At 40.5% G+C, this 26,315-nt stretch overlaps 1 protein-coding gene across 5 annotated transcripts in view; it reads right to left on the bottom strand.

The window, feature by feature from the left end:
- Positions 1-26,315, bottom strand: part of USP6NL (USP6 N-terminal like) — a 139,633-nt gene that overhangs the window by 47,565 nt on the left and 65,753 nt on the right. For 4 of the 5 annotated variants that reach the window (XM_070380892.1, XM_070380893.1, XM_070380894.1 and 1 more), the window contains exons 3-4: positions 9,556-9,623; positions 7,650-7,732 (exon numbers count right to left, since the gene is read on the bottom strand). In XM_070380892.1, the coding sequence (XP_070236993.1) occupies positions 7,650-7,732; positions 9,556-9,623 (151 nt within the window). Of the gene's footprint in view, positions 1-7,649; positions 7,733-9,555; positions 9,624-13,413; positions 13,572-26,315 lie in introns of those variants that run through there. The other variant, XM_070380891.1, reaches the window with a different exon arrangement.

The raw sequence follows: 26,315 nt of genomic DNA, 5'->3' as shown, positions 1-26,315 counted from the left end.
GAAATCAGGGCAAATTTTTTTTTAAAAATTATAAATCTGTAGGTACACATGATGTCCAACCATCGACCTGTCATCACAAGAGTTATGTAAGCTTCCATTCCACCACATTCAACATGAAACAATGAGCTATTCTGTAAACAGGTTTCCCAGGTGGCTCAGTGTTAAAGAATCTGCTTGCCAGTGGAGACACAGGTTTGATCCCTGGGTCAGGAAGATCCCCTAGAGAAGGGAATGGCAACCCCACTCCAGTATTTTTGCCTGGAGAGTCCCAAGGACAGAGGAGCCTGGAGTGCTACAGTCGATGGGGTCGCAAGAGTCGCACATGACTGAGAGACTTAAATAACAACATTCTGAAACCACATCTCCTGTCTTCAAATCTCTAGGCCCACTCTGCCCAATCTCGTCATCTTTAGCCACAGGTGGCTGTTTAATTTTAAATGTCAAATAAAATGAAGTCAAATGAAAAGTTCAGTCATCAGCCTCACAAGCCATAACTCAGCTACCACACTGAACAGTATGGATACAGTGAGAACACTTCCACAAACGCTGCAGAAAGTTCCACTGGACAAGACTGCTCTAGTCCAGGGGTCAACAACCCTTTCCTGCAAAGGTAAATACTGAAACAGCAAATATTTTAGGCTTTGTGGACCATACAGTCTTTTTCGTAATTACTCAACTCTGATGTCATACTGTGAAAGCAGATGCTGACAGCATGTAAACCAGGTGTGGGTTAGATCCCATAAAACGTTTACAAAAACAGGTGGAGAGCTGGATTTGGCCCACAGGCCATCATTTGCCAACCTCTACCCAAGACCATCACCTCCACTCTCTGTCTCAAACTGTAGCCCGTAACAAATGAGTGTTCAAAACAATTAGTATAAGGAAATAAAACTGCCTCCCATAGATTTAAGAATTAAAAAGAAAACTTAAAACTTTTACTCTGTAAACAGGCAAAGCCTCGTTTGTCAAAACTTCAAAAAGAATAACTTTTTAATGTACAATGAAAGATCAAATCCATTTCTCTGATACAGTAATTTTGTGACATCACCTTCAATATCAAACATTCAGAGACTCGTATTAACTGTCAGTAATGTAAAAACAACTATTTGTACTATCTATAAACAGTGTTACGTGCTTTGAGTTGTTCTATCAGTGGTACTGATGTTTTGACAAATGAGTGGAAGTCACTCAGTCACGTCCGACTCTTTGTGACCCCATGGACTGTAGCCTGCCAGGCTCCTCTGTCTATGGAATTCTCCAGGCCAGAATACTGGTGTGGGTAGCCGTTCCCTTCTCCAGGGGATCTTCCCAACACAGGGATCAAACCCAGGTCTCCTGCATTGCAGGCAGATTCTTTACCATCTGAGCCACCAGTGAAGTCTGGTTTTGACAAGATCTATACATATTTTTGCCTTTCTCTTCATACCAGATAATAACACTTTTAAGAACACAGCACATTAGTATACAAGAGTCCAATGTTTTCAAAAGCATTCTTTTGCTACTCTGAAGAGTTCTTAGATAAAGCATAAAGCTATAGCAACAAAACTGACCACAAAATGTTAAGAGCTGAAGAGATCTCAGAAAGCTAGTACAACCCCTCATTTCACAGATAAGAAAACTAACATTTTCACTCAGTCACCATCACTTACCCTAATACAGAGATGCTTAGTATTATCTAACCCAGTGGGTTCAAACTTAGATTTGTATCTATATTCAAATTGCGCAAGAGTGTATGAAAAACAGGCTAAGAAATCAATTCTCAAGAAAAGAAATTTTGAAGATAAATATAAGTTGCTTTTTTATAAGTGGCTACTCATCTTTTCCTTTTGAAAATAGCTTTTGTTATGCTCTTAGTCTAACTTTCCCTGCTAATTTGTGATCTGATTACTGGGGTCAGTGCTGTATGAATGGCACACATCCATTCTTCACTGACTAGCAGAAGGCGGCCTGTGGACATCACTGGAACATACTTGCCAAGTGATGGGGTCAGCAGGGACATCTTGAAAGAATAAGGACATCTGGCAAGCTCTGGGTGCACCCAGACTGGGATCTCTTGGGTGAGTGGGCTGCCCTGGGCAAGAGCAACCTTCTGTGTGGCTGACTTGAGCATATCCTAACAGTGAACATTCCTAACTGCAAATGAAGTGCCATGTCTGGCTGCCACCACAGGTCAAGTTCTTCAGGGTCCTCCCAATCACCAGACAAGACTAACAGGCCTAACTGTGCCTGCTGTCAACACTGAACCAGAACCAAGCATTGCATGTGTCTATGGAAAGATGGGAACCATCTGCTCAGGCTACGTGGTCTGCATCAGGCAGAGCCTAAAGAATGAATCCACCTCTGGCAACCACCAATATGTTCTCTGTATGGATGAGTTTGGGTTTTTCTGTTTTTAGATTTCACATACAAGTGAGCATTTGTCTTTCTCTGACTTATTTCATGTAGTAGAGTTCCATCAGGGTTTATCTCTGTTGTTGCTAGAATTTGTTGTGGTAGAATTTCCTTCTTTTATGGGTGAATAATATTCCACTGTGGATAAACATCACATTTCCATTTATCAGTTGATGGACATTTAGGTTCTTTCTGTGTCTTGGCTACTGAGAATAATGCTGCAATGAACACAGTGGATGCAGATATATTTCTGAGTTAGTGTTTTCATTTCTTTCAGATACATATTCAAAAGTTAAAGTTGCTGGATCATATGGCAGTACTATTTTCAATTTTTTTGAGAAACCTCCGTACTATTTTTCATAGCAACCGTATCGATTTCCACCAATAGTGGGCAAGGGTTCTCTTTTCCCCACATCTTTGGCAAAACTTACTTCTTGTCTCTTTGATGATATCCATTCTAACAGGAGCAATGTGATACTGCCCTGTGATTTGTATTCTGCATATAAGTTCAATAAGCAGGGTGACAATATACAGCCTTGACATACTCCTTTTGCTCTTTGGAACCAGTCAGTTGTTCCATGTCCAGTTCTAACTGTTGCTTTCTGACCTGCATATAGGTTTCTCAAGAGCCAGGTCAGGTGGTCTGGTATTCCCATCTCTTTCAGAATTTTCCACAGTTTATTGTGATCCACATAGTCAAAGGCTTTGGCATAGTCAATAAAGCAGAAATAGATGTTTTTCTGGAACTCTCTTGCTTTTTCCAAGATCCAGCAGATGTTGGCAATTTGATCTCTGGTTTCTCTGCCTTTTCTAAAACCAGCTTGAACATCTGGAAGTTCACAGTTCACCTTACCTGGATCTCTTTGTTTTTTCAATCTGTTAGTAAGCTTAAAGGAATTACTAATTAGATTGTATGTACTTGTGGTTTTTCAATAGTTCAGGTTGAGTATTTCTGTAACTATGAAACTCCAGTACTTTGGCCACCTCATGCAAAGAGTTGACTCATTGGAAAAGACTCTGATGCTGGGAGGGATTGGGGGCAGGAGGAGAAGGGGACGACAGAGGATGAGATGGCTGGATGGCATCACTGAATCGATGGACGTGAGTCTGAGTGAACTCCAGGAATTGGTGATGGACAGGGAGGCCTGGCGTGCTGCGATTCATGGGGTCGTGAAGAGTCAGACACAAGTGAGCGACTGAACTGAACTGATGAGATAAAGTTTCATTTGGAAACATAAAAGTTAACTAACTTGTTAAAATCAGTTAGCTCAATATACTGACTAAATTTCACTTCAGATTTTGTAACAAATTTTGTCTTAGATTAACACTAGTCAAAATTAGTCAAAATTATTGGATGGGTAGAAGGAGTTCTCAAGGCCCTGTCATTAAAACAGATACTCTTCAACAAAAACACCATTATTCTGGATTTCAAGTATTTATAGTTATCCCAGGGACAGGGGAGCCTGGTGGGCTGCCGTCTATGGGGTCGCAGAGAGTCAGACACGACTGAAGCAACTTAGCAGCAGCAGCAGCATACTAAACTTCAGACAATGTATGCATGTTTTTAAGAAGTGGTTGAAAATCTGAGGCTTGGTATTATCTTTTTTTGAAAAAGTTTCCTTGTAATTCTTCTATTAATAACTTGTGGCCTAAAAGCATTATCTATCATTATCCAAATACCAAGCATTCTTTGTTGAGCAGTGACTATTTTTGGGAAAAAAAAAAAAAAAAAGTTGAAAGTTCAAATGCTGAAAGTCCTCTAAGTTCTTAAAAAAGCTGGACTTCTCCACTCTCCAGATGCATCACAGGCACATAGCTGGGGACAGCTTCCCATTTCTGCATGCTAAACAAAGATGACCCTGTTCCACCAGCAAGCCAGGCTGGTTTGCCAACAGTTTTTATATTTATTGTGAAATCTGCTATAAAACCAAGTTAGTCCTGTGCCGTGTTTGTTAATTATGGTCATCCTTCTTCACATATAACAAGTAATTTAACTTACAAAAACTGTCATTATACATGAAGTCAGCAGCCTTCAGAGAAGGCTACAAAGTTACTTTGTACCATTTTATTGATATTGACACTTAAAACCCATGTTTACCATAGAACCAATAAAAAACTACAAAGAATTAAAACAGCAGCAAGAAGCGCTCTTTTGATGGAGGTCTGGGAGGGAGCGAGGTCTAGACGCCTGCGCCAGGTGGCCTTACTCAGTAGCACAGAAAAACCCAGCTTACAGTGACCAGTGACCAGAGGCACCAGCAGCAACCTCGGAACAGCATCTCACTGAAACGAGGCGCTGTACCAAAAATCAATACTTGTGTGAAATTCCATAAGGCACAACATCACACTAAACCCCGTTTCTGTGTTCATCATTTTCCTTCGTAGGGCCTGCTTTAGGTTTGCATCACAGAGTAAATAAAAAATTCAGTGGGCTGGCCGGAAGACTGGTTCGGCCTTGTTTCCAAAGACTGGGTGAGCTCACCACTATCTAAGCGTCCATCTCAGGAGAGGAATCATTTCAAACAGGCCCCCTTCTTAGGCATTCTTCTTTTCCCCTTTAATTTTCCTCCAGGCATTTCAAAAAGCTTCACTGATGTTTCTCTTATTAAAACTACAGAGGAGTAATAGTAACAGGCAGTAGAACGCAGAAGTTCCAAACTCAGGCTCTGCCGTGAGCTGCCAAAGTCAGTTCCTCGGAGCTGACATTTACTGCAAGCAGAACCTGGGCAAGCTGTTTGACCTCTCCGTGCTTCCGTTCATCTTAAGAAAGATAAAAAGAGTACCTATGTCTAACAGGTTTAGAAAGGAATAATCCACGTAAACAGCTTAGAACAGTGCCCAGCACACAGTAAGTGCTCAATAAATATGAGCTAATATTATTAAGGTAAATCACTGGTCTATTTCCCACTACAGACAAATGGACCTGAGCACAGAGGTGAAAACAAATCTGGAATAACTGAGTGTGATTTTTAGATTGCCAAATACAGGTTAGGCTTCTGGGCCAGAACCTAGTAGGTAACTCCCAGGCCCCTTTGTACTGTAAGAGGTTTTCATGTGTCAGTGTTAATTGCTCAGTCATGTTCAACTCTTTGTGACCCCACGGACTGTAGGCTGCCAGTCTCCTCTGTCCATGGAATTCTCCAGGTAAGAATACTGGACTGGGTTGCTGTGGGGAGACAGCAAAGTAGCCAAGATGGCATGTTCAGGCTCTCTCGCCCAACGTTTTGTAAATAATGACTATGTAACAGCTGAGATCACTTATAGCACTGAACATGCACGTCAGGAGGTACTGTATGCATACATGAGCTAGGAAGCAGCAGCATTTAGTGCTGTGTCATGGCTGCATCCGTTGGGTCCGCCATGAGAGGGGAGAATATAGCGTGTCTGCTGCTATGGCTGCTGCATCAGCCAGGAGAGAGGTTGTGTTGTGTTAGGTTATGCTGTCTGTTGCATCAACCATGAGAGGGGAGAATAAATGTGCCTGCAGTTCCTACGGCTCCTCGAGTCTTCTTACAGCCTCTTAGCTCATGCCTTGCCTATCCTGGGTTCAGCGAACAGTATGCACAGTGAGATACAGCAAGATAGTTGCCATCCCTTCTCCAGGCGACCTTCCCGACCCAGGGATCAAACCCAGGTCTCCCGCATTGCAGGCAGTTTCTTCTACCTTCTGAGCTACCAGGGAAGCCCTTTCCATGGTATTTTGTACTGTATTAGACCATTTTTTTTCATAAAAACATCTTTTAGAGTGGTTCACTGCCATCACAAATACTTGGAGAGGCCAAAAATCAGCTGAGTTGTAGCCTACCTTGTGAATCAAAATCTGAGATAGAACCCAGAAATCTATTTAAACAAACAAACATTCTCCAGCTAATTCTAACATGCAGGAAATTTGGGGACCCACTGATCTTATGGTGCCCAATGCTCAAAGTGTCCTTCAAACAGCATTCACACACCTCAGATCCGCACATGAACCCACACAAGGGTAAAAATCACCTGCTGCCTCATTTGTGGCCAAGTCTGCTTTACTTATAAAAAAGTGAAAGTGGGGCTTTCCTTTAAGAATAGTATTTTCATCATAAAGACTGCTCTCGTTGATCTGTTGAAATTCAAAGTCTTCTAATTGCAACTACTCAGGAGAACATTTTGGATATGCTGATATCATTAGGTAGCATAATAACACCTGAGGTTTGTCTAGACCCGTAGGTAGCATTCTGTCATTTTATTTCTTCAAAGCTTCAAGTAGCCCTAAGTATGCAGGCAGTTAATGATTTCTGTTTCACAGATAAGGCGTGAAATGGTTAACTGAGACCAGCAAAGCCAGAAGAACAGCACACATTCTCTAACTCCCAGAACAGTTTCTGTTTGCTTGAGAGACCCTGAGAAAAACATGATACAACAAAATATTTTCTAAATGCAAGAAAACTGAACAGAAAGGAAAAAGAAGGTCTGAGTACTATAAAGTTACTCCTAGGAACCTCCTAAGAAATTTTATTTTTTCTTCAAAATGTAATCATGTGTCATAAAATAAAAATCCCTGGCTTTTTCTTCTTCATAACAAATGAGACTGGGGAAAATGTGAATAAGTGGCAAAGGTAATTAACAAATTGTATGGAACCAAACAAACTATAGAGATGTAGCAGAGTCCCTAGCCTGGCAATCTAAACAAAGCTGGAACCAGAACCCGCAGACTCCTATCAGTGCAGGACAAGGGTCAAAACCACTCTAACTACTTTATAGTGCTCCAGACCTTTCTCAACTCTTTGTACAACAAATTCAGGATAAATGGAATTAATTTTGAGAAGCAATAACACAAATACACTTCCAATCGTAAGGAAGATCAATGGCATTTCATTCCATTGCTCATTTTTAGGCTGCAAAACACTGACGTTCTGACTGCTAATTATTTTTTAAATGCACTTATATAAAATAAAATGCCTTATAATTATTTTCGAAATACAAGTTGTTATTGATTTCCATTTAATTCTGCTAAATTATTAATACAACTCATTTATTCCACTTAATGTTCTTCTTAAAACACAATGAATATTAAAGATTATATTCTTAGCTATAGTTCAATTTCAATCATTGAGGGTAAAAAATGCCAGGAACTTAAAAAAAAAAAAAAGAAGAAAAGCAGGCTGCAGGACTAATCCTGGAGTCTTAATCACAGCAATGCTATTAAAAACAAAGAAAATCAATGCAATAGGTGACCATAGAAACATAATTTTAAAAGTCAGCTTTCAAACTATGCAACTTACTGTAAGAAGCCAAATCTATCCGTGACTTTGTAAACAAGGTAATCAGCATCTTCCCAAGGTTCAATCTCTGCACCTTCTCGTCCCTATAGAAGGGGACAAAGAAAAGTGTTACTGGGAATATATAAAACTGAATAATTTCTTTAAAAGACCAAAAAACAAGGGTTAGAAAAAACTATGTCTCGCCTTTTCATCCTAACTTCTCAGAAAAGCGGACCACCTACTTTGCCTCTCTTCTTCCCCACTTCCCTCCTCCACTGGCCCTAATACTATCCTTCCCAAGGTCAAAACGGCCTCCCTCCATCAGATCCATGGACACTGCAGCCTCCTCATCGAGTGAACTGTTCGGGTGCACTCATCAGTGCTGCTCACGCAACCTCACGACACCACCATGTCCTGGTTCTCCCGTCCACGCCCTACTATTCCGCGCTGGCTTCCTCGTGGGTCCTTCCTGAGTGCCGGTGGGCCCAGCGCTCTGTCCTCAGCCCACTGCCCATCACAATCCCCTCTTGAGCTGTGAACACCAGCACTGATGAGAGCAGGAGCCCCAGAAGGGTCTATTCCATCCCTCACACTTCACACTCTGTACCTGACCGTCTCATGGAACCTCCACCTGAGGGTATTTACAACAGCCAGTCAGCTCACTCGCTCTACTCCACAAACGTGAGAACCTTGTGGGCAAAGCATCCCTGTAACTCTTATTTGTACAGTGATTCCCCAAGGCCTAGCATGATATCTGACCTGGTCACTTAGTGTTAACTGTAGGAAAAAAATGCACACAAGCATGAATGAATGATGGTTCTATTCATTTTAAATTAGTTAAGTAGTTAAATAAATTAATTAGGTTTCTTGCAGAGTATGCTAAAACCTAGTCATAATAATAGGAAACTGTGTCTGATGTTTCAAACAAGCAACTTAAAAACAAACTCTGGGAACAGATTGTTAAGTTGAGCCCTGCCTGCATGTTCCTGTAGGGCACAGTCCAGATGGCCTTCTATAATTTCATGTTCCTGTTATTCTCACAAATCATCAAAAACAACAGACACAAAACTACATGCAACCAATATAAATATAAAACATGACATTTATAGATCACAGCTACAACTCATTATAGATCTCAAGAGATAAAAGGTACTAATAAGGACATATGTAAATTGTCAACAACTGTGATATTCTGGGGCATCAAAAACCAGATTCCACAACTAACTTGAGGATAAAAAGCTAGAGATTATACTTCATGTACCAATTCAAATTTCAGATCCATGTTTTCTATTTTCAATATCACATATCAATTAAATAAAATAGGTATTTAACTCTATATACTAATGTAATCAAAACATTTATTGAATACCTACTATGAGCCAGAACTGTTGTAGGTATTTAGGATACAAAAGCAAATCAAACAAGAGAAATTCTTACCCTCAGAGAGTTCACATTCTAGGAAGGCGAGCAGGCAACAAAATGTAATAAAAAGTATGCTGACATTTTAAAAGCTATGGTGAAAAATAAAGAAGAGAAAGGGGACAGAGAGAGCCAGAGGATGGAGGGGGATATTCAACAGTGTGGTCAGAGAAGAGTTCACTAAGAGGCAGCATCGGGGCAAAGAGAAAGAGGAGGCGAAAGGGCACGAGGGTATCCAGCACACAAGTGCTCCAGGCAGAAGAAACAGCCTGTGCGAAGGCCCTGAGACAGGAGCAAGTCTGGAAGAATAACAGGTGACCAGCGTGGCTGGAGAAGAGGGACGGAGGGGGAGAAACTACGGAGGCAAAGCCAGAGAAATCAGATGACTTCAACAGTCATGGGAAATAATCAAACTGCCACTGTAATTTAAGCCCTCCGAAAAGCAAATCCTCTTCTATTTATATTTTTGAAAATAGAAATTAATTAAAGAGTAATGATGAATACTTACTTTGTCATATTTAGCAACTATTTCGGCTCGCTCCTGGGCAAGTTTAAGTGCTACATCCTGGTTTGAATCTGTGGAGAGACCAAATTTCAGTGAACTGTTGTTTAAAGATTTATAAAATTAATTAATCATAAAACTAAGACAAAACAAGTGAAAATAAAACAATAAATTGATGCTGCCTAAAATGACAAATCAGCAAAAATCAAATAAACTTACAAGGGTGAGTTAAGTATCCATAACTACAACTTTGAAATATCTACATATCTACTATTTTGATGTTACATACCACCCTCAAAAGAAAGCAAATCTGTTAACACAGCATTAAGTTAGGGGATATGTAAATCTTATCCCTCAAGAGTTATATTTGGATCTAATTTCACAGAAATAAGAATTAAAGTAGAAACTGGAAATGAGAGTTCTAAGTTTTCAGATGAAATCCACTTGGGTAGGTGATGAGAAGAGCATTCAAGAAGGCTTTTAAAAATTTAGGTAATTTACTCACAAAATAAACTAATGCAAGATAGAGTTTAAGGGTTTTAAAAATATATTTCTCTGACATGATGAATATAATCATTTCTTTACATTTAGCCTGAGGTCCCCCTTATCAACTGTCCCAACTATTATCATAATGTGCAGTTTTACCACAACACACACCCTTCTTTCTCATTACCCATCATGTTATCTTTCAAAAACGTAAGTCTGACAATGATTAGAGATCAAAATATGAAATAGTATGGATATGATTACACACCCAAGTCCCATAAATTAAAAGATCAATGACCGGTTATATATAAAAGGCACCTCTGGTCAAGACGGAAAACAAGCATTCCAGTGGAAACTGGGCAAAGGTCATGAGCAAGAAACTCACAGAAGCAACAACAGCAGAGACAAACCTGTTCTCAGGAAGCGCCCGGCAGACAGTAAGATCCTGCCAGCAGTGATCTTACATGCCTTATCACACTTAATTCCGGGCTTTATCCTGTTAATTCTACTACACAGATGAAAAAAAAAAAAGAAAACAAAAAACAGGGTTTAAAGATTTTAACCGACTTGTCTAAGGTCACACAGCTAGTAAACAGCAACGATAGGATTCAGAGGATATTGAATCTACAGCCCATAATTTTAACCATTACTCTATTAAATGATCACTGAAAGACACAAAAAAGGATGTCCAGTGAAATATGGCAGATGGGACACACACTTTTATATCCATTCCTCCTAAAACCCCACTAAACTGACAACATGGGGTTCTTTAAATCCTGGCCCTCAGGGGCACAGCAATGGAGGTTCCAAAGAGGTGAGGGTGGGGTTGAAAACAAGTAGTTGACTGAAGAAGCCAAGTTCCTAAGAGTTGAAGGGAGGCATGTGTGTATGTAAGAGGCTGAGTGCGGGGAAGCCATCCTCGCCCTCCAAAGCAGGAAATCATGAGATAATGACTAAATCTGCAGAACAGGAAGTGGTAATATAGGCATGTTATCTAGTGCTTTGGAAGTAAATAGAAAATCAATCAGCTGGGACTGGAGAGCAGTTACTTCTATGGGTGGGCAGCCTGGTGGGGAAGCGTGTGGAAGTGAGCTTATTTTTCAAAGTAAGTTTTACAGATCCTAAATCTTTACACCAAGTAAAGTTCTGACAAAAATAAAAGCTAATTTTAAAAGCCAAGACATGCAGGGCGGGGCCAGGGGGAATCAAGTCATTAGAAACTAAAGAAATGCAAGTTTTAAAATACCACTTTGCACCTATCTCAGACTGACCCCAAAACGCACCAATATTACTCAGTCTCGATACAGTGTGGGGCGATGTGCCCTCACTGACACTCGGTGGATTCACAAATGTATCAACTCTTTCTGGAAAGCATCTTGATAAAACATATCAAAAATCTTCAAAACAGGCATCACCTTTACCCAACAGTTCCACCTCTAGGAATTTATGACAAGGAGATAATCACAAGGTTGTTTATAATAGTAAAAACAGCAAAACAGAAATCTGTCAATTTCTTAAAGCTTATTTGGGGGAAAAAGTGTTTATGCCACTGCTTTTCTCGAAGTGTCAATTGAGAACCTTTGCGGGAAATGTGAATAAATAACACAATGGTCCAATAAAATGATTTTCAGTAAACTAATGCATCCCAGGTGGCACCAGTGGTAAAGAATCCACCTGCCAGTGCAGGAGACCTAAGAGATGCAGGTTTGATCCCTGGGTCAAGAAGATCCCCTGAAGGAGGGCATGGCAACCCACTCCAGTATTCTTCCCTGGAGAATCCTATGGGCAGAGAAGCCTGGCCAGCTAAGCCCATAGGGTCGCAAAGAGTTGGATATGACTGAAGCGACTTGGCACACACAGGATGCACTCAGAAGTCTGGGATACTCAGCTCAATTATACACATATGAATTATCTTATTTTAGACTTAGGAACCTTCCTCAATTCCTTTCTCCCTCTTCCTTTACCCAGTTTTAACCCATTGCATTCATATACCCACCAAAAGGGCAGGGGAAGCAAATGAACAGAAAATAAACTCAAACTAGGAACCCTGACCACAGAGTAAATTCCATTTCCATTATCAGAACAGCTAAGCATGAATTTCTATGGTGACTGGGCAAAATTCAATAAATGAGGGCTTTCTCGGAAGTATTTTATACCAGTCCCTTATTTCTGCTACTAGTCCTAGGAATCTCAACTATATTTCTAGCTTAACAATGAAAAGTTTAATAAAAGTATAAAGGTAAGAAATGGGAACAGTATAGAGCTGGGAAATGAAGATACAAAATATCCCAAGAAAACATCTTTGTGGCTGTAAGATACTATGCTTTACATGGATCCATCTCCAGTCTAGAAATTTCTAGAAAGGAAAACCTAGCCAATAATAGAGGCTGTACTGGAACTGGACGAAGCTGTGCTCTAATGTTATGAAAGAAAAATGACTAAAATGATTAGCGCAGCTGATTCTGAATCAAGTAAGTGCTAGTCTTAAATTCCTTTAGAAAGCTCTTGTTATTTCCCCATGAGGAGAAAAATCTGTGGTATTAATAAATGTAAAAGAGAACAGATTTAAAGTCAAACTTATCTTATAAAATATAGCCAAACCTGCTTCTTTGAAGAGACTAAATGGAAATGCCAATCTTTCCCGACACTGAGTTTAGAGACATCGTTTAAGGCAATCATCTTTCCAGAAAGTAGTGTCCTTATGCAGAATTCACTGAAGTTAAATTATGCTGCACACTGTCTTATCTACAGTTGAGAAGTTTATTAAGAATTATAATAGAATAATCCCTATGGTTTTGTTCTGATTGCTTATTTAGAAATTCCACTGCAGAACAAAGAGTTTGCCCTAAAAACACTGACCACAGAGGGCACGGCAGCCGTCTTGTGCCTGCAAGTGTGCCCCGACTTCAGGCAACCATTAAACAGCAGCAGTGGTCCCGGGCACTTACACCACCAGTCATCAAACAACAGAACTACCAGAGTAGTCAGCTCAAATGCAAACAAATTACTCTAATTGACTTTCCATCTAATATAAGAACGTCTCAAAGTATAAGAGGCACATTTTAAGCAGTTAAAGATCGAAAGACATTTGGATTAAAAACTCAAGTACATATAAAACATCTCGGGGCACAAGTGTACAGAAGAAAATAACGACAGCATTTTAAGAACACCTCTAATTCCATGTAACCATAAGAACTTTTAAGAATCAAGCATCCACCTGAACTGTAATAGCTCCAGACTGTAATGAACAATTCACTCAAAGGTTTTAAATTTTAAATTCAATCCAATGACACAAAATTGACAGACCATTTTTCCTAGTATACATTTTGACAGATGAATGTTAAATAAATATATATTTTAACATAAAAAGTACTTTACCCTTTGTTAGATAACCAGTCTGGCCCTGGGAATTAACAACAGCTTCAGTCCTCATAGAGTAAATTTATCTATACAAGATTCCATTCCTGCTCTCCAGCTACAAGTACACCAGCAGTGTTAGGCGGCCCCTCACACATTCTGCAACAAACTGAAACAGAAGAGTGGAAGGCAGCTCTGCTTTAAACTATTTGTGAAACAAACACAAGAAAGAAAAGGTTTGAGATATATTCTAGGGAGAATAAAAGACCTTGCTGTGGTTACACAGACTATAGATACCCAAACAAAGATGATGTTTGTTGAGGGTAAAAACATGCCTCTCAGGCTCCATCCCAAGTATGAGCCACACCAGCCTACACCCAGCATTCCAGCTGGTAACAAACAGGGGCTTTGAATAAGCCTTAATCTTGAGCTTCAAAACCAGCCACATTCTTACTACTTTTATCAAAACTTGTCTTGAAGCAACAAAGAAAATTTTTATTTAAAACAAACTAAATCTAAGTATGAATACTCAAGTACATTTTATAACAATTTTAATGATACTTTTTAAAAAGCTTCAGCCCGTTTCAGACACTAAGCAAATACATACTAAATTCTGGACGGTTTGGGAAATATTTCACACAGCACACATTACAAGTGAAATAAAAGTTTCATGATACAATATGCGTAACTACTGCAGGGCAGCACTGTGAAGTGCGGAGTCTCGCCTTCTGCCCTTCATTGTGTCCTTCTTTCTTTTTTAAAAAGTGAGTTGGGACCTACAATATGGAAACTACTTTGCAAACATGGCAGCCATGTTAAAGCCATGCTTATGCACATTAATTACACTAACGAATTAAGTTTACAATCAAACTTAACTTACACTTAAGCTTAAGCCAGTTGTAAGAAGCTCAGGGAGAGGGTTGAAAGTCCAAATCATAAACCAGGACGTGGGGGTGCGGGGCGGCAGGTGTCCCCTTGTCTTTTGAGCTTCTGGAGGGTGCCTGCTTTCCTTGGCTCCAGGCCCCTTCCTTCACATCACTCCAACCTCTTGCCGCCATCCTCAAATATCCTCCCTCCTCTGACCTTTTTGTCCTCTTCTCATAAGGTTCCTGTGATGACACTGTGCCCACCTTCATGATCCAGATCAGCTTCCCATTCGAAAATCCCTTTTGACATATTAGGTACATCCTCACCATCCAGCCATCTCATCCTCTGTCGTCCCCTTCGCCTCCTGCCCCCAATCCCTCCCAGCATCAGAGTCTTTTCCAATGAGTCAACTCTTCACATGAGGTGGCCAAAGTACTGCAGTTTCAGCTTTAGCATCATTCCTTCCAAAGAAATCCCAGGGCTGATCTCCTTCAGAATGGACTGCTTGGATCTCCTTGCAGTCCAAGGGACTCTCAAGAGTCTTCTCCAACACCACAGTTCAAAAGCATCAATTCTTCAGCACTCAGCCTTCTTCACAGTCCAACTCTCACATCCATACGTGACAACAGGAAAAACCATAGCCTTGACTAGACGGACCTTTGTTGGCAAAGTAATGTCTCTGCTTTTGAATATGCTATCTAGGTTGGTCATAACTTTCCGAGGAGTAAGCTTCTTTTAATTTCATGGCTGCAGTCACATCTGCAGTAATTATGGAGCCCCAAAAAATAAAGTCTGACACTGTTTCCACTGTTTCCCCATCTATTTCCCATGAAGTGATGGGACTGGATGCCAGGATCTTTATTTTCTGAATGTTGAGCTTTAAGCCAACTTTTTCACTCTCCACTTTCACTTTCATCAAGAGGCTTTTTAGTTCCTCTTCACTTTCTGCCATAAGGGTGGTATCATCTGCATATCTGAGGTTATTGATATTTCTCCCGGCAATCTTGATTCCAGCTTGTGTTTCTTCCAGTCCAGCGTTTCTCATGATGTACCCTGCATGTAAGTTAAATAAGCAGGGTGACAATATACAGCCTTGACATACTCCTTTTCCTATATGGAACCAGTCTGTTCCATGTCCAGTTTTAACTGTTGCTTTCTGACCTGCATACAGATTTCTCAAGAGGCAGGTCAGGTGGTCTGGTATTCCCATCTCTTTCAGAATTTTCCACAGTTTATTATGATCCACACAGTCAAAGGCTTTGGCATAGTCAATAAAGCAGAAATAGATGTTTTTCTGGAACTCTCTTGCTTTTTCCATGATCCAGCAGATGTTGGCAATTTGATCTCTGGTTCCTCTGCCTTTTCTAAAACCAGCTTGAACATCAGGAAGTTCACAGTTCATGTATCGCTGAAGCCTGGCTTGGAGAATTTTGAGCATTACTTTACTAGCATGTGAGATGAGTGCAATTGTGCGGTAGTTTGAGCATTCTTTGGCATTGCCTTTCTTTGGGATTGCAATGAAAACTGACCTTGTCCAGTCCTGTGGCCACTGCTGAGTTTTCCAAACTTGCTGGCATATTGAGTGCAGCACTTTCACAGCATTATCTTTCAGGATTTGAAATAGCTCCACTGGAATTCCATCACCTCCACTAGCTTTCTTCGTAGTGATGCTTTCTAAGGCCCACTTGACTTCACATTCCAGGATGTCTGGCTCTAGGTGAGTGATCACACCATTGTGATTATCTGGGTTGTGAAGCTCTTTTTTGTACAGTTCTTCTGTGTATTCTTGCCACCTCTTCTTAATATCTTCTGCTTCTGTTAGGTCCATACCATTTCTGTCCTTTATCGAGCCCATCTTTGCATGAAATGTTCCCTTGGTAACTCTAATTTTCCTGAAGAGATCTCTAGTCTTTCCTATTCTGTAGTTTTCCTCTATTTCTTTGCATTGATCGCTAAGGAAGGCTTTCTTATCTCTTCTTGCTATTCTGTGGAACTCTGCATTCAGATGCTTATATCTTTCCTTTTCTCCTTTGCTTTTCACTGACTCGACGGACATGAGTCTGAGTGAACTCCAGGAGCTGGTGATGGACAGGGAGGCCTGGCGTGCTGCGGTTCATGAGGTCGCAAAGAGTCGGACACAACTGAGTGACTGAACTGAACTGACACCTTCCAGAGATTAGGATGTTGTGGGGAGTCAATCTTCAGCTCAACACACCTTGTACTATCTGTAAACGTTTTTATTTTTTCTTCATACTTAATCAGTTGTTTGTCTAGATACAGAATTCCAAGCTCATGATAAATTTTTTTTTCCCTCAGAACTTTGAAAATAAGTGCTGCATTACCTTCTGGCTGATTAGAAATCTGATGCCAGTCTAATTACATTTACAGGAGCCAAGGAAAGCAGACAGCCTCCAGAAGCTCAAAAAGACAAGGGGATACCTGACCCCCCTTCTCGAGGCATCCCAGCATCTCCCCTGGTGTCTCCCCGAGGAATAAGCCCTGCTGACACCTGACTTTAGCCCAGTGTAACTACGTACATCCTCCAGAATAGTAGGAGGATCAATTTCGTTGCTTTAAGCCACCAAGTTTGTGACAGGCAGCAACAGGAAACTAATACAATGATTCACAGTTTACTGCCTCAACAATGTTTCTCTGACAAAGACTCTCTCCTTGTCCAAACTTTACTAGGCCTTGACCTTGGCCTCCATCCTGTCTTCAGCCTGCCTCACCCATCTATAGCAAGAATCCCCCCCACCCTTGATACCTCATCACCTTTGCTATCTGGTCAGATTTCTCCTCCTCCACCCTTGATATCCAGTAACCCTGGCCTGTCTCTACCAAAAATCCTGTTATATAAGTTTAGCAAGATTCCCCCGTCACTGAGGTCTCCTCTTAGTAACTTTGCACCCACCAAAGCCCTCATTTGGTGAATTAATGATAAATCCCTTACTGTACTTGGAGTTGAGCCCTATCTTTCTCCCCTATTGTGATATTCTTGACACTCCTTGGAACAGCCCTGAATAAAGTCTTCTTTATTGTTGTAATAAGTGTTAGAATAATTTTTTTCTTTAACAGAATCAAAATGAGGAGCAGACACTGGATCCATGAAATCTCCAGAGGCTAAAATTGGACATTTCCAGATGCCAACGGGGCAGCTGCCTAGAGAGTTATGAGACTGCATTAGAAGAGGGAATACAAAGTTTCTTCAAGAAGAAAGTGGATGCCAGGCAACATACAGATCACGGCATTATTGCAATACGGTAAACGCTTACATATAAAAGACACCAAAAAGAGGTAAGAGGACTGTTAGAAATCTCAGGACAAACAAAGCAGGGAGAGCTGAAAAGTCATGGTCAAATATTGATATGAAGTAATATACAAAGGGGTGTGGCTATGGATTTGATACACATGGGAAAAGTGAATCCATCTGACCATGACACTGTCAGTAGGATTATATTTCTTTCCTACACACCTCATCATTATATTTAACACTGAAGTAAACTATACTGACTACTGACTTTACGATTATATAAGAATTTTATTGGCTTTTAATGTTCAGTATCAACTATACACACAGTGTCTAAAACTGAACTCTGATCTGAACAGCTGCATATGCTCCACTCCCAGCCTAAGTCCCCACTCCTAGAAGCAGCCACCATTCTCTCCCAAAACTCTTTTCCACACTGTACAAGAATCTGCATGTACGTATGCACAGGCACATATATTTAAATGTCCCTTTTCTATTTAAAAACTAGAACCATTCTATATATAATTCTAGGATCTTACTCTTTTCTTGCTTAACAGTGCATCTTCAAGCTTATGCATATCAACACCTACCCAGTGGTATGCCAGTAAAAGCTTAGCAACCAGTTCCCGGAGGGAAGAAGTACAGGCTGTGAGCTCTGGTTTGTGGTATCTGCCAATTTCCATGCTGTGAAGATTCCCACCGCAGTGGCCAATTCCCAAGATACCAACGTGACGTCACTGAACAGAGAGATCAGGTTGGCTCCAATAAGTCCGTGGATCTCCCTCAACCCTTTTTCACAGCTGTAAAGTTTCCTAATGCACTAATGTAAGTTATCAATCAGTCCTCTCTTAGAACGTGACTAGGATAAAGCAGAGAGTCAATTTGTAATGAGAGCTAAAGATGAAACATTATGAGGTAAAGAGCTTAACCAGCTATGGTGACCAAAGGCAAGCAGAAAAAACGAGGAAGCAGAAACCACAAGCAAGCTGAGAGATGCTGCAGGGAGGAAAACGGTGCCCAGTATGCAGGGCACAGCAGAGTCACCATCATACAGACCTTTCAGCCTAAAAATAAGACACACAAGCCTGTCCCTATGTTGCTGCTGCTGGCTCTCCTTTCCCGTGCGATGCATGCACGCAGCAACTGCTCTTTTCCCGAAATTCTCTGAGTAAGTTATCCATGTCTATGAGTTCCTTAATGTCATCTCATCTTTCAAACAGAAGAGGCCCTGAGTATCAATGGTGCCTAAACAATGTTTCAGTTATTTGTGATCACCTTCTTAGTATAGATTTTGTTATTGTAGTTGTTCAGTCACTAAGTTGTGTGTGACTCTTCGGGACCCTATGGACTAGAGCAGGCCAGGCTTCCCTGTCCCCCACTATCTCCCAGAATTTGCTCAAATTCATGTCCACTGAGTCGGATTATGAACTAAGATACCTCAATAATAAAGTTTTTTTTAATAATAAAATCTTAATAGGCACCATTGCTAAAAACTTCAGCATTTATCTTGCCATGTTCTAGATCCAAGACTGGAAGGAATGCTCAGAGAAGAAATGCCAGAAACATCAAAATACAACTAAAAACAAACAAAATAAAGGAAGGCACACCAGTCACATGAGAACCTGAAATACCACTTATTTTAAATGGTCATTCTGTGAGAGATGAAATTAAATACAGCACTTAAAGTGACATATGCCTGCTCTGCAACCAAATTTATTCTGGAGCGGCATCCCAGGAGACCTTGACGTCCTGAGCCAAACGCTCCCCCTGGTGGTCCTGTGAGGAACGATCCAGAACCTCCAATCCTTTTACAACCCTCTGCTGGGAGGAACTCTGATCCAAAGATCGGCTGCTTATGAGCCCTCCAGCACAGTCCCACCCCCGCCTCTCACAACTCAGTTAACTCCACATTCAACAAATGTCTCATCAAAAAAAAAAGTACAACCTCAAGAACCCATTTCTCTCCTTCTTCCTTCTCCCACTGGAGCAATAATCTTAGAAAAATCATTTGGCTTCCTTCCCTCTTTCCATGTTAACTTGAAACAACATAACAACAAGATTCTCATCATAGCTGCAATTATAAAAACAGCATAACTAGTCATGATCAAGGGCAGGGGCAGCCAAAGACGGAAAGTCAATACAGGAAAGAACCAAGGCCATAAACCCAAAGGTCCTCAGAAATGCCCCAACTTCCACTTCAGAAGAGCCACACAAGCTTCCACATACATCTTCATAGTCCTCCTCTGGTAATATGCATTGTCTGAGACAATAAAAGTGTTCAAAACAACAAACCTAAAGCCTCAATTTTAGCTTTTATTTGTCAGCATAAATAGGATTTGTACCTTTCCATTCAAAATACTTCTATTATCTCACTAAGCAGCATGATGTCAACGTTTTCTACAATGTCAAGCTTTCATTTTAAAACTTTTCATTAAATACACAGAACACATTTCTTCAAATTCTCATACAGAAGCCCAGTTTTCAACAAGGGTGAGTGGGATTGAGGAGAGATGTGAACGTCCTCATGTGAGCAGGTCTGTACCTTGTTGCTCAACTGAGTTCCTTCCAACACTTTCCCAACTGCCATCACAACCTCCTTTCACAGGGTCCCCCAACTTATCCAGGTCCTTTTCCTGCTTTTACAAACAAAAAGATCAACATTTTATAACTGGTAGGTCATTTGTATGTTCTGTTTCAGTTGTAAGCATATACATTTTAAGAGCTGTAAGAATAGGACAAATCTCCAATATTTTAAAATGGAGCACCCAGCATCACAGAGAGATTTCAGTTCAGTTGCTCAGTCGTGTCTGACTCTTTGCGACCCCATGAACCTCATCACACTAGGCCTCCCTGTCCATCACCAACTCCCGGAGTCTACCTAAACCCATGTCCATTGAGTCAGTGATGCCATCCAGCCATCTCATCCTCTGTCATCCCCTTCTCCTCCTGCCCTCAATCTTTCCCAAAATCAGGGTCTTTTCAAATGAGTCAGCTCTTCACATCAGGTGGCCAAAGTATTGGAGTTTCAGCTTCAGCATCAGTCCCTCCAATGAACACCCAGGACTGATTTCTTTTAGGATGGACTGGCTGGATCTCCTTGCAGTCCAAAGAACTCCCAAGAGTCTTCTCCAACACCACAGTTCAAAAGCATCAATTCTTCGGTGCTCAGCTTTCTTTATAGTACTTCTGTTACTAATAAAATATTTTAAATCATAATCTTAAGAATAATTACTTACTTCTTGATTTCCAGAAGGATGAGAAACAAAATCATTTTAAAGTCCTACAATTACTAATAAAGTTTCATTACTATAACAGAGAGGATAATATTTGCCCCTCAAATTTAATCATGACTACAGACTTAGATAGAACTGATCACGGCTCCTTTAGGTCCACTGTACTTTTACCATCTATTTACCTACAACAATCTACTGAACACACTTATTTCCAAGTCACTCCTATTAAACTGTAATCTTCATGAACAAAAGACTGTACCTCACTCATCTTGACATCTCTTGTGCTACCACAGTGCCTGGCACACAGTAGCTGCTTACTAAATACTTCTATATAGCTTCATTGCAAAGAAAATAAAAATAAAAATGTCTTTACTAAAGAGCCTCTTGATGAAAGTGAAAGAGGAGAGTGAAAAAGTTGGCTTAAAACTCAACATTTAGAAAACTAAGATCATGGTATCCGGTCCCATCACTTCATGGGAAATAGATGGGGCAACAGTGGAAACAGTGTCAGACTTTATTTTCTTGGGCTCCAAAATCACTGCAGATGGTGACTGCAGCCATGAAATTCAAAGACACTTGCTTCCTGGAAGGAAAGCTATGACAAACCTAGACAGTATATTAAAAAGCAGAGACATTACTTTGCCAACAAAGGTCCATATAGTCAAAGTTTTTTTTTTTCCAGTAGTCATGTAGGTATGTGAGAGTTGGACTATAAAGAAAGCTAAGTGCTGAAGAATTGACGCTTTTGAACTGTGGTGTTGGAAAGGACTCTTGAGAGTCCCTTAGACTCCAAGAAGATCCAACCAGTCCATCCTAAAGGAAATCAGTCCTGAATACTTATTGGAAGGACTGATGTTGAAGCTGAAACTCCAATACTTTGGCCACCTGATGCAAAGAACCGACTTGCTGGGAAAGATTGAAGGCGGGAAGAGAAGGGGATGACAGAGGATGAGATGGTTGGATGGCATCACCGACTCAATGGACATGAGCTTGAGTAGGCTCCAGGAGTTGGTGATGGACAGGGAAGTCTGGCATGCTGCAGTCCATGGGGTTGCAAAGAGACAGACACGACTGAGTGACTGAACTACTGAACTGAACTTGCTAAAGATTGTTAGCTTTCTCATATATTTTATTCTGTTTTTTTTTTTTTTAATACTATTTCAAGGGAGCATTTGAAATTTTATTAAGACTCAGACAGGAGAAGTCACAGTCCAAGTAGCACTTGTGATTATTTACAAGATCCTTATATTCATTAAGGAACGAATGAAGACATACATGATTAACTGTGTGTATGTACGTGTGTGGCTCCTGAAAGATGAAGAAACCAGAGCCTTGTTATGTCTGTGTTCCCATCTATACCCCTCACATTTTCCCTCCTTCTAGCTCCCCAGCCTACTCACAGACCATCACTGTCTCACTTGCTTTACAGGAAGGTCTTGCTCACTCGGCTGTGTGTGCCACATCGTACTTCACAAAGGGCGTTCACTAGAGCAACGTTCCCAGCTCCCCTACTCCTCTCAGAAGCTAGGGGTTGGCTTGGCTGTGCTAGTCACCCGGTGGGTAAATCTAAGTCGAGAGAGGCTAATAAGTCCTTTCCACTTCAGATCTAATGTCAGGTCCTCCATCAGCCGACACAGGAGGCATTTTGCTCTCCATCTGTCAATCTCTCCTGCCCTACTTCTCAAAGAGAAAGAGCATCACTGCTGCTTCCCTAGAACTCCCAAAATCAGACTAGTAACGCCAACATTTATGTGTAAGATGATTCACAGAGACATGACGTGATGTAACAATGCTTAAATACCATTACTACTGGAGAGAAACATAATTATTACTTGTTGAATGTGAGTTTAATTCCCACACTTGGCGGCAGGGTTGAATGACAAAATTGCAACAACAGATCCTTAGAACCAAGACAAGCATATGAGTCATTTTACTCACTTCAACCGCCTACAGTTGCTGGCAACTCAAGATTACACCTTAGCAGTTCTTCCAGTAGCACGAGGGCATGATTGTATTAACAGATGACACAAGACTGGTCTGCAACAACTCCCTGTTTGTGGAAGCTTTATAACCTGCTTAGTGAGGTTTAACAGGTACCAGACATTTGCCACGGAGAAGGCAATGGCACCCCACTCCAGTACTCTTGCCTGAAAAATCCCATGGACAGAGGAGCCTGGTGGGCTGCAGTCCATGGGGTCGCTAAGAGTCGGACACGACTGAGCAACTTCACTTTCACTTTTCACTTTCATGCATTGGAGGAGGAAATGGCAACCCACTCCAGTGTTCTTGCCTGGAGAATCCCAGGGATGGGGGAGCCTGGTGAGCTGCTGTCTATGGAGTCGCACAGAGCTGGACACGACTGAAGGGGACATTTGCCATGCATTTGCTATGCGTAGTATCACATAATCAAATGCCTTCATGATTAATTTCTATGATTATAGAAAGAATTCTGTTGAATTCAGTTCATTTACTTAACTTTCACAACTCTTTTCAGCTCATTCAGAATTATAAGCATTACAGTTTTATTCATTACAATAAAACTTTGTGCTGAATTCAGTTCAATGGATTTTAATAAGAAATAATGCAATTACACCAAATTCTTGAAGGCCAGATATAAAACAGAATTCACAGACTGCTCATCCTAATAGCAAATAACTAATCCCACAAGTAGTTTGGCAAGCTTTATTCTCACCCAAAGGTAACTTTTCCACTCTTTAAATCAAAGATGCAGATATGTAAAAACCAAATTGTGCTCAAAATGGCACACGAAAATAAGAACTAAGTATTACCCAGAACAACTGAGTAGCACACAGGAAGAACTGCATTAACGCATAAGCGGAAGTATGAACTATGCAAGTATCCAGTCCCCACACAGCCCTTAGGTTCAAATTGGGACATAAGCCCATCAAAAGTCAGAAATTTGGGATACGATAAATGTTTTACATGCTCACATCATATTGAAGCTGCCATTCATTCACTCATTAAATAAGACAGAGAGCCCTAAAGTTCGACACAATACCACAGAATTCTCACAACATACAGCACATTTCACCCAACAAACCCTAAGAATGTGATCTATACACTTCTCATGTGTATGTGTGTTTAATATGAAATGTTTCTTTACATGGTTACTGTAACTGTGTTAACAATGTTATGTTTGAGTGACCAGTATAGGATAAGATTTATTTTGCATAACAAACATCAAAATGCTATACAAATAGGGTCCGTCACTGATCAGGAGTCCTGATGACTTAAGTGCCAACAAAGAGCCAGCCAGGCTCATAAGTAGGAGCTAGCACTTACTCTGTGCAATTTTAAAGTCTTATGTATGTTATTTCATTTAATGTCTTCACATCAAAACTAAGAAGTAGGTATCATTAGCATTCATTTAAGAGACAAGAAAATTATTAGGTAAATGAACTTGCAAGGATTACACAGCTTTGAAGTTGCAGAATTGGCATTCAGACCCAGGCAATATGGCTCCAGAGTGCTCTTAACCACTCCACATGGTCTCTGAATAAATAAAAAAGGAAATTGAACAAAGGTTTATCAAGAGGATCTGTCAACAGGAATACTCAGAACAGTATTAAACAAGGGCAAGAGGCCATGGAAATGCTCTCCAGTCAACAGGAAGTCAACATGTTTCTGAAGAGGAGAGAGAACAGAAAAGCTGTGGAGAAAATGACCACCACTCAGGAAGGAAGGGGCTTCCCAGGTGGCACTAGTGGTAAACAACCAGCCTGCCAGTGCAGAAGACACAGTAAGACACGGGTTCGATCCCTGGGTCGGGAAGACCCCCTGCAGGAGGGCATGGTAACCCACTCCAGTTTCCTTGCCTGGAGAAGCCCATGGACGGGGGAGCCTGGAGGGCTTCAGTCCACAGAGTCTCAAAGAGCTGGACACGACTGAAGCGACTTATCATACACGTAGGAAGAACAGTTTAGTCTGCCTGTTAACAGCTGCCTGTTGAACTTTTATAGCTCATTAGGCACTGTGCTAGGTACACAGAAAATCTCAAACAGTTCTATAATCTTTTACATTTTACAGATGACAAAAATAAAATGCAGAGGTCAAGCAATTTGTCCAAGTCTAAATTATCATCAGAGTTCAACTCAAACCCACAGCTGAAAGGCTCCAAAGTCTGTGTCCACCTGCCCACTATGCTAGAGAGAGAAAGTGTGTATGTGTGTCTAAACTAATAAGGTATATGCTACCAAGAAACTGGTGCAGGGCCACCAGAAAGTGGGTTAGTTCATTCCAGTGTGCTCAAAACTACTGCTCTGGTTGTATTTCCACAGTGAGTGTCCTATTCTAATAAAAAGAAAAGTCTTCCTATATCTGAAAATGATTACTTTCCAGAGTTACTTATTCCTTACACTTTCAGATACCCAAGTGTCCAAGGTTTCCTCCATTGATACTATAAAGCTGCCATAGTTTTATGGTTATAAAATGCATTTTCACAGTATCATAAACAAGGAAGCAAATTTTTTCAAAGTTTAAATTGAGGCAGCTAAATATTGTTTTCATACACAACTAGATACAAGTAAGCTTTGGGGGAAAAAAAAAGCTTTCCTAGTTATCAACTGCCAGACTCTGGGCAGGAAAACAGGAGACATGGGCTCCCCACCCACGGCATCTCACATACTGTTCATTCATTTTAACCCAGTCCACCACTTTTTGTTTTCCAAACCTTTCAACCACATGTTTCTTTCTACATGTAACACATATTGCTCTTCAGAGTAAAGATTCATTAGCTCTCAAGTGTATCAAACTTAAAAAAAAAAATAGTCCCAACACATCTATTGGTTATTTGTAGTAGATAATACTATACAAGATTCCAGAGTTTCCCTGACAAAGACACCTTAATAAAACGAAACAGACACTGTTCACCAAAGCGAAAGGAACGAGCAGTGAATTTCTCACACCTTTGTTCCAATGGAGGCACAGCTGTTTCTAACAGTATTTACTCAGTAAAAGCAGTCCATCAGTTCAATCTGAGTATTACCTTGGAACACAAATGTGCATAATTTTAAGAAAGACCAGATGCCTTCACAAAATTTAAAAACAAGACTAATCACATCCAAAGATATACTCCTTTAATATTATGAAATGCCTATATAATGTTGCATACATTACCTTCCAGATAATGTATATAACATACCTGAGAAAAAAAGCAGTAGTAGCGTATAGATTTCCAAAGAAACTTGCACTGTTACATTCAAGGTTTAAAAATAAGACAATAATCTTAAATGCAACTGACTGATGAAAGAAAAGGGGAAAGGGTGGCCATTGGGCTCCAGGTAACAACTTGCCTGGAGACCCTGAAAATTCACATTTAGTTTTCTTGTCAGCAACCTATAAATCCCATTCCCACCCCAATGCCTCACTCTCAATTTACCTGAAAAACTTATACACAGGCTCAATCAGATTCTAAACTTTTTTTTTTTTTTTTTTTGTACACAGCAGCCAAGCAATAAAACTCTTTTAAGAAGTCACTAAGGGGGAAGAGAGCCTCTTCCAGCATGATGAGTTATGCGAACTTCCACATAAAAGATTACCATACTCCAGAAGACTGA

Source organism: Bos mutus, chromosome 13 (assembly GCF_027580195.1).
Source record: "Bos mutus isolate GX-2022 chromosome 13, NWIPB_WYAK_1.1, whole genome shotgun sequence".
NCBI classification, from domain to species: Eukaryota; Metazoa; Chordata; class Mammalia; order Artiodactyla; family Bovidae; genus Bos; species Bos mutus.
The sequence above is the reverse complement of the archived record's forward strand: the minus strand, read 5'-3'. Positions and strand labels throughout refer to the sequence as shown.